The 9513-nt window shown below is 44.8% G+C and overlaps 1 protein-coding gene across 1 annotated transcript; it reads right to left on the bottom strand.

Annotated features, from left to right (window-relative positions):
- Nucleotides 1–278: 278 nt before the first annotated feature.
- Nucleotides 279–9240, bottom strand: LOC147866531 (inositol-pentakisphosphate 2-kinase-like; the record flags this gene model as incomplete). Its single annotated transcript, XM_087316762.1, has 6 exons — nucleotides 9221–9240; nucleotides 3668–3701; nucleotides 3436–3589; nucleotides 1156–1199; nucleotides 810–920; nucleotides 279–704 (listed from the first exon to the last, which is right to left on the bottom strand). Coding segments are annotated over exons 1-6 (789 nt in total), but the record flags the coding sequence as incomplete, so codon positions are not given.
- Nucleotides 9241–9513: the final 273 nt, after the last annotated feature.

The raw sequence follows: 9513 nt of genomic DNA, 5'->3' as shown, positions 1-9513 counted from the left end.
TTGTTCAAAGAAAGGACTATAGCTTAAGAATGAATGTCTTGCAATGAAAGTGGAATGAAGTTCTTTTGCTCAAAGTTATAAATTCATTCAAACCAAGAAAGGGTCAATCATTTGCAATCAACATAGCGGAACCAGTGCAAAGCAAAGCAAAAGCCAAGTTGTGTTTTGAAGGTATAGTTTTGGTCACTGAGGCAAACCTCTCTAAAGAGTCATCCACTTGCAAGCAAACCAAAAGTCAAGTTTCCCTGTTCAAGGGTGTAGTTTGGTACAGAGAGGAAACTATTTCTAGCCTCGATCACCTTCTCATCCAAGATTTTTTTATCATCCATGGTATTTCCATTTGAAACATGATCATCTGGAAAAGCTTTCCAGTAGGCACACATCACTCCTTCTATGTCATATTTGTCAAGCTTCTGGGCTGCCAGTAGATTTTTTAACACATCATTTTCATATAGACTCTGTGAAATGAGAGATTTCAAGACTTTGATCGCATCTTCCAGTGTCTCACATGATGGAAAGCAATCCATTAAAGCTTCATTCATCGGTTGTGAGTTTGGAAACTCAATGTGTTCAATGATTTTTCCTTCAATAAAAACACGCAAGTTGTTTTGCGGATTCTCAAACAAATCATTGACAGCTTGGCTTATCCTCTCCAGATTTCCAGAGAATAAGTCTAATGGGGAATACTGGCTAATCTTCTTTATCTACATAAAAAAAAAGAAGAGTTTGAAAGCATGTATTTCAACTGGTTATTTTTCAATATGAGTTATTTGATTTTTCTTTTTTGAAAAATGCATATTTGGAAATACCTGTCCTTTCGAATGTTTCAATGTCTGATGCATTGAAAAGCGAGAAACCTTCTTCTTGATGATGTTTTTGGCTGCGATGAGGTCTGAATCTGGTAAGAAGCCACATTTCGGCTGGGTGGCATTTAAAACATTTTATGCAATTTCAGGGCATTCTCAAAGTTCTTTGACTTACTCAACAAAAAAGATCAATGTGGATAAATGTTTTCTTTTTTTACTACTAAATATTCACCTTACTTTATTCAATAATTTTTGACATATGCATAATGACCTTAATTCATTTATTATTTTTAAAGGCATGAATAGTTATCTTAATTTATTTGTAAATTCTAAAAGTTAGCATAATGACCTTGATTTCTACTGAAATGCTTGGAGGAGCTTTGTTCCCAGGCTCTGTAAAACAATTAAGCAATGATAATAGTAAGCACCATCCAAACAAACAGCAAGTAACATACTCTCTCTCTCTCTCTCAAATACTATATGGCAAATGTCAATCCTGAATGTTGGTGTCAATATAAAGCAAGAATGCCTATTGATCGTATCCAACCTTATCTCATTACCAATATGAGTAGTAATGCTCGTAGAGCCCTTACACTACTTTGCACTCGATCTCACAAGTTAGGTATTGAAGTTGCATCATGGTATCAAAATGTAACTAATTTGAAGACATGCAAAGTATGCAATGGAGGCATGGTAGAGGATGAATGTCACTTGCTCTTCACATGCTTGACATATAGTGCAATTTGTTCAAGATATGCTGACATACTAAGAGGGAGTGATAACTTAAGTTCCATACTTAAGACACCACCGAGAAGGTTGAGCTGTTGAGCTCATATGTGTATGCTTTATTCACACATAGAGACTTTGTGCTTCAATGTATGAATACCCCTTCTTAGGAAGGAGACACATATCAAGAACACATGTATACTCTGGTTCCATAGGTCAAAATTGGCTTCTTTATGGATGATAAAAATTCAAATTCTCTCTTTCTACCTGCATAATATAATAGTATATGTATAGAGAGAATAAGCCATATCTATATCTGTGTCTACTAGAAAGAAAGAGTAATGTAACCATTTGGCATAACCCAACATGATCAATGAGACCAAGTCATTTTTCCAAATGTATAAAATTGACAAAACTGTATCTCATCATAAATACGCTACACTTTGCAGAAATTAAAAGCCGAGATTGAGGTGAGTCTTCAATATGTCCCTAACTGAATATTTTAGATCGAAGGGGTTAAAATAATATGACAACCAAGACTCCTAAGAATGGCAATGATGGTTACTATCATTTTGAGGTTGTGAGGTTCTGGAAGAGGTCCCAAGGTCATGACCTTTTTACACAGAGAGCCAGTCCATGCTCCATTGTCTATTGATGCTGGAGGGGAAGACATGGGTGGAGTTGTAGTTATGAAGAAGTTAGTGATGGTTCTTTCTGGCTGAATTGATTTGTATCTCTTCTCCTGGAAAGTGTATTCTATTGCGGCAGTGCTATCTTTCTCGGATTTTGTAATTTACAATGCAGGAAGTGCTTCTCTATTTCAATCTGTAGACAGCAAATTTAGCAGAGGCAGTCAATTCATTCCAGGCATTTATACCTTCTTGTCTCCATATGCAGTTGATGTGACGACGTATGGAAATAATGCTTTATATGTATATGTTGTGCCGAAGGTGAGTGTTCATGTGGTTGGGACAGGTGATAAACCCATCTGGTGGCATGTGTAGGAAGTTACTCTGTTAAAGTTTCATCCTGCATGAAGGTGAGTGGTGGGTTCAACCAAGCTGGTTCGGTATCCAGCTTCACAATGATCATTTGATTACTCAATTCAATTCAGTGCAATGGAGATCCAAAAAGGTTCAGTCAATGATGTATCGGAAGGGGGGGTTCATGAGTACCTTTGTGTGAGAAGTTCCCATAATCTGCATAAAGCTGATCACTTGAATAGAGGGCTCTACTGACCACTACTAATGTAGTTCCTAGTTCTGCTCTAGTAGTTTCATGTTAGGGGATTCCATCCAAGATAAAGTTCCTCTGGCCTATAATTATGTCCAACCAGTGATTCCTTCCCTGGACGGTAGAAACTGGCTCCCCACACTTGTGTGTGTTCAGTTCTTGGATCCTGAATGTAGATAATGTTAGAAATATTGAGAATCGATTAGATAGGCATATAGAGTTACAAGCACAAAGATGAATATCTGAAAACAAACTTTCTATTACAAATGAGAGTAGCTCACAATGGTAGTCCACCCATGCACTCACACACCTTAGAGCTTAGATGGACTACAAAATTAGTGGGGACAGATAATAGTCACAGACACTGTGTAAGAGGTACAAAAATTGTAATAATTTGAAATGCCCATATCATGTATTCATTTTTTTTCTCTTCCAGAAAACAATATAATCATCTATAATGCAGCTCCCACTTCTATCCTCACTTCTGTGAAGTGCCTTTCCCTAAACCTAAACCCTCACATTCGTATGTTTTATTCAGAAATTTGGTAGTAACAAAAGTTTCCAAGCATTTATTCAGCACGTATGAAAAACATATACATGTGTTAAAAACAAGTAACCTCTTATGTACCCCTCAGATAACTCAATAGATGAGTATCTATATAAAAAATACCTTTGGTGGACCAGAACACTGAATGATCTGACATCAGCAATGCATGGTGACTGCAAGGGTCAATTTGACTAACTTCTGCTCTCCAACTAGGCCGTGCATTCTCTACACGAGATGCTAAAATTTCCAAGAATTCTGAAGACACACAAACAATGACCTGAAATAAAACCCCAAATCAAAAAACCAAACATGACACTACTCGCTTTACAAAAATATAGAAATGAGATATCCATACCCCAGGATCAACAAGTTCATGACCCAAAAGTGGCCTTATCCAAAAGTGGCCTTATCACATTCTGTGCATATGTTTGAACTAGGATTTCGATACTAGTTGCAATTGCAACAGATGGCTAGTCAGCCCAAAGAACATTCTAGGTCTAGAACATTCTAGAACATTCTAGAACATTCTAGAATAATCTAGAGTTTTTACAATAATCAATGTAATACAAGAAGTAGCTTTATTGTTTCATATAACAATAAGCTATCTTAATGGTTGAGGTTTTCAAGTATGAATTACAAGGTTCGAGGTTCAAGTCCGAGTGACGCCATAATGGTCATGTGTTCATGACAGTGAGCACGAGGTCGTTGCCTCTGTGAACTCACTGTTTGTACATTACTACATAGTGACAGTTTGCAGCCTGTGGGCTGCCGTGGTTTTTCCCCTAGTTTGGGGTTTTCCACATAAACCTTCTGTGTAATTTCTCTCCTTCGTGTCGAGCATTTGTTTCCCGTTTTTCTATGTATGAAAAGACGCTCGGTTGTGGCCAAGCGTTGGACATAAGGAGCGTTTGAGTTCCCGTCAAGTGGTATCAGAGCAGGTTACACAGAAAATGGACGAATCGTTTGGCGGCATGTTCAAGCTCACCGGCTCCAACTACTCAGTGTGGAAGTCGAAGATGAGGGACATGCTCGTGGTTAAAGACCTCTGGCTGCCGGTTCAGTTCGGGGACAAGAGACCGGACAAAATCGATGCCGCGATATGGGAGGTGATGCACATGAAGACAACGACGTACATATGGTGCTTCATCGACATGAGCCTGTACAACAACTTCAATGAAGAGAGCAAGGCTCATGAGCTCTAGGAGAAGATCGGTATAATGTTTCAAAACAAAAATGTTGTTAACCAGGTTTCGGTATTCCGGAAGCTCGTAAGACTCCGGTACCAAGATGGCTCCAGCATGGCGGAGCACATGAATGCCTTCCAGGGGCTAATCCACCAGGCAACTTCATTAGAAGTACCTCTTGCAGATGAGGTACTTGCGCTACTCCTGCTCGGTTCCCTCCCGGATAACTGGGAGATGTTGGTTGTCACTTTGGGCAACGCCGGGCCGGAAGGAAAGAGGTTATCCCTAGCAAGAGTAAAGTCGAGCCTGCTAGATGAGGAGGCGCGTCGGAAAGATAAGGATACGAGCTCCGACTCCAAAGCGCTCCTTACCGAATCGGAACGCAGAAGACATAGAAACCGTAGTCCCCAGAACCGGGAGAAGTCGGGGACACGGTCAAAGTCAAGGGGGAGGCCCACTTGCTTCTATTGCGGCAAGCCGGGTCACTTCCAAAAGAATTGTCGGCATTTCCGTAAAGATAAGGAGAACGACGGTATCGATTCGAAGCAAACCCCGAACCGAAACGGTAAAGACCGGAGGGGGACGGACCGGAAGGGAACGACGGCAATCGCGGCAAGTGAGGAAGAGTTGATGCTCATCATCGAGGAGAGTGAGATAAACCTTTCCGGCGACGAGATGACCTGGGTGGTAGACTCTGGAGTGTCGTTCCACCTTACCCCGGACCGGAAATGCTTCTCATCCTATTTAGCCGGTGATCACGGTTGTGTCCGGATAGGGAATGAAGGAACATGCCGAATTGTCGGCATAGGAGACGTGTGGCTGACAACACCAACCGGATGCAAGTTGCTGCTGAAGGATGTCCGACACGTTCCGGAAGTTCGTCTAAACCTGATATCAGTCGGTCGGCTAGATGATGAAGGCTACACGGGTAGCATCCGGAACGGTGTCATGAAGTTCAGCAAAGGGAGCGTTATTGTGGCTCGGGCCCGGAAGGTAAACACACTATACCTGATGAATGCCCGGTTATGTCCGGAAGAAGTGAACGTGGCATCCGACACTGCCGGTGAGCTGTGGCACAAGAGGCTATGTCATATGAGTGAGAAGGGGATGAAGAGGCTTGCAGACGACAACCTCATTCCAGTGAAGAACGTGCACTTAGAGAAGTGCACTGATTGTCTGACCGGTAAGCAGAACCGGACCTCCTTCCGACCAAGACCACCGATGAGACGTAATGCACCATTGGAGTTGGTGCATACGGATGTGTGTCAAGTAGACACGAAGTCACATGCCGGAGCGTAGTACTTCGTGACGTTCATAGATGACCACAGCTGGAAGTTGTGGGCCACACCGTTGAAGACAAAGAATCAGGTGTTATCCGTCTTCAAAGAGCTCCACGCGAGAGTGGAAAGAGAAACCGGCCGGAAGCTGAAGGCGGTTCGAGCAGATAACGGAGGAGAGTACCGGGGGCAGTTCGAGGAGTACTGCCGCTCGAAGGGAATCCGGCTCGAATTTACCGTGCCGAAGACGCCGGAACTAAACGGACTGGCCGAGAGGATGAACCGAACCATAATGGAGAGGGTCCGGAGTATGCTAGCGCATTCAAAACTACCCAAGAAGTTTTGGGCTGAGGCACTGTCGACGGCGACATATGTGATAAATAGATCACCCTCAGTACCCTTGGACGGAGACACGCCACAAAGAGTGTGGACCGGTAAGGAAGTATCCTACCGGCATCTGAAGGTGTTCGGGTGTCTCGCGTACGTGCATGTAGCTAAGGACCGGAGAGGTAAGTTAGATCCAAAGACCCGGCCATGCATATTCCTCGGTTACGGTGACGATGAGTTCGGCTACCGAGTGTGGGACCTGGTCGACAAGAAGGTATTCCGGAGTCGAGATATTATCTTCATGGAGAACAAGACGCTCGCCGACTGGGAGTCGGAGAAGAAGATAATGAACTCCGAGTCGACCGGTAAGGATAGACTCTACGATGAGCAGACCCAACCGGCAAGAGACCGGTTAGCATTCGAGGAACCAGCCGGTTACGGTGAGGATACGAACCGGTATAAGAAGAAGTAGAGGAAGCTGAAACCGGAACCGGCCAAGACCCCGAATCGGATTCGGATGAAGAGCAGATGGATGAGCCGGTCACCAAAGCCCAGAGACGGAGATATCCTCTCAGAGAGAGAAGGGCCCCCTGGAGATTTCCGGATGCAGAGCATGTTCTACTGATCGATTAGGGGGAGCCGGAAAGCTTCGAAGAAGCGAAGGAAGACACCCACAGCCGAAAATGGTTAAGTGCCATGCAGGATGAGATGGATTCCCTGCATGAAAACCATATGTACGAATTGGTGGAGTTGCTGAAAGGAAAGCGGGCACTCCCAAACAAGTGGGTGTACAAGTTGAAATCGGGAGATGCCGGCAACCCCCCGAGATACAAAGCCAGGATCGTGGTGAAGGGGTTCCAGCAGAAGAAGGGCGTGGACTTCGACGAGATATTTGCCCCGGTAGTAAAGATGACCTCCATCCGGACGGTGTTGAGTATAGCAGCAAGCATGGACCTCGAGGTAGAGCAGCTAGACGTGAAGACGACATTCCTTCACGGCGACCTCGAAGAGGAGATCTACATGCAGCAACCGGAAGGATTCGTGGAGAAAGGGAAGGAGCACCTGGTATGCCGGTTGAAGAAGAGTTTGTACGGACTGAAGCAGGCTCCCCGACAATGGTACCGGAAGTTCGACTCCTTCATGACCGATCAAGGGTACCACAAGACGTAGGCCGATCACTGCGTGTTTGTGAAGAAGTTCGAAGGAGGCGACTTCCTGATACTCCTTCTGTACGTGGATGACATGTTGATCGTTGGACGGGATCAAGTCAAAATACGGATGCTGAAGAAGGCCCTCAACCAGACCTTCTCAATGAAAGACTTGGGTTCGGCAAGACAGATGTTGGGGATGCACATCATCCGGAACCGGTCAGCGAAGGAATTATGGTTGTCACAGGAGAAGTACGTGACAAAGGTGCTTCACCGGTTCAACATGTCAGATGCGAAACCGGTCGGATCGACACTTCCGGCAAACTGCAAGCTATCCGGTAAGCAAAACCCGAAGACAAAAGCAGAGAAGGCGGATATGATGAAGATTCCATATGCCTCTGCCGTCGGGAGCTTGATGTACGCAATGGTTTGTACCCGACCGGACATTGGATACGCAGTCGGAGTAGTGAGCCGGTTCATGAGTAATCCCGGCAAGGAGCACTGGAACGCGGTCAAATGGATACTCCGGTATTTGAAGGGCACTTCAAATATGTGTCTCCGATTCGGCTCCGGAAAACCTCAACTGGACGGTTTCACCGATTCGGACATGTCGGCTGATGTGGATACCAGCCGGTCTACATCCGGGTATGTAATGACATATGCAGGGGAGCTGTTTCGTGGCAGTCGAGACTGTAGAAGACGGTTGCATTGTCAACCACGGAGGCGGAGTACATGGCAGCTGTGGAAGCCGGCAAGGAAATATTGTGGATAAAGGACTTCATCGGAGAGCTCGGTATCCGGCAAGATGAATACCGACTCTATTGCGACAGTCAAAGTGCCATCCACCTTGCTAAGAATGTGGCCTACCATTCCCGGACGAAGCATATCCAGCGGAGGTACCACTGGATCCGGGAAAGAGTAGATGACCAGGAGTTCGCGCTGATGAAGATCCACACGGCCAAGAACGGGTCAGATATGCTGACCAAAGTGCTGATACCCGACAAGCTGGATGCATGCCGGAAGAGAATCAGACTGGTAAGACACCCCATGCCGGAGTGAAGGGGGAGTTTGTTGGGAGACAGGTCCCTCCGGATGGGAAGGGAGAAGAACAGTGTCGATGAACAAACTCGGCCTCGGCCGAAACCGCTACGGAGAGCCGGATGATGCAGACCCGGTATGAACCGGATGAGGAGTGCCTGGCTACGGAGGGCCGGATGGTGCAGACCCGGTATGAACCGGATGACGAGTACCCGGCTACGGAGAGCCGGATGATGCAGACCCGGTGAAGACCGGATGAGGAGTACCCGGCTACGGAGAACCGGATGAAGAGACATATTCGTAAATATGTTTCTGATAGTCCATCGAGGCTATATTTGTAAATAGCCGAAAAGTCATATTAGTATAAATATGACTTAGGGCAAACTTTTAGTTATGGTTGTTGTCATTTCTGTTTTGCATGAGATCAGTGTGCATAACTGTACAGAGAGAGAGAGAGAGAGAGAGAGAGAGAGAGAAAGAGGTCGCTGCCTCTGTTGTAATCGCCGCCTGTGGCGAAGATCGTGAGCACGAGGTCGTTGCCTCCGTGAACTCACTGTTTTGTACATTACTACATACCCTTAAGCCTCACCCGATCGAAGATGAAGAAGAAAGACAATAGGAGACCCGCAACACGTGTAGAGTATGTATATGCCGACAACACACGGTTCTTTGTTTCTATCAGCGCTACCAATACAGAGCACCAATTTAAACTTGCTATATATATCATTACAAAGGTCTAACCGAGGGCTTTCCAACGCTTGCTTGTCTTCGTGTGAAATTCCGTCACCAACAGAGAGACCGCAACTTAAGAGCAAAAACAAAGTCTCGTCTTCTTTTTCTTCCTTTCTCTATTTCTATTTATTGTAATTGTAAATTTGTAAGTTATTACACTCTATTAATCCTAAGGTTTTAGGTTCGAATCACAATTTCTTACCTTTCTATTGCTCCATACATAATATCCTCTTCATTCCTCCCATCTCTGTCTCTGTCTCTGTCTCTCTTTTGGGTGTTTTGTCACATCCATCCTCTTCTTTTCCTCTTGTCTGTCTCCTCTTCATCCCTGCATGTCCTTGTCTCCATAGCTACGCGAAGAAACTTCTCCTTCATGTGATTCCAAGGTAAGTATCTCCCCTTCTCTCTCTTTAACTCTCAACAACATCATACACAACTCCGTCGTGCTTCTGATATCTGAGTTTCCTATCAACTTTTTTAAGGTCTCTGTAGAAA

This window comes from Azolla caroliniana, unplaced genomic scaffold, assembly GCF_043228905.1.
Source record: "Azolla caroliniana isolate FFs.n. ecotype wild unplaced genomic scaffold, voAzoCaro1.0.p SCAF_3, whole genome shotgun sequence".
Lineage (NCBI taxonomy): Eukaryota > Viridiplantae > Streptophyta > Polypodiopsida > Salviniales > Salviniaceae > Azolla > Azolla caroliniana.
Note: the sequence above shows the minus strand (reverse complement) of the source record. Positions and strands in the feature narration are given on the sequence as shown.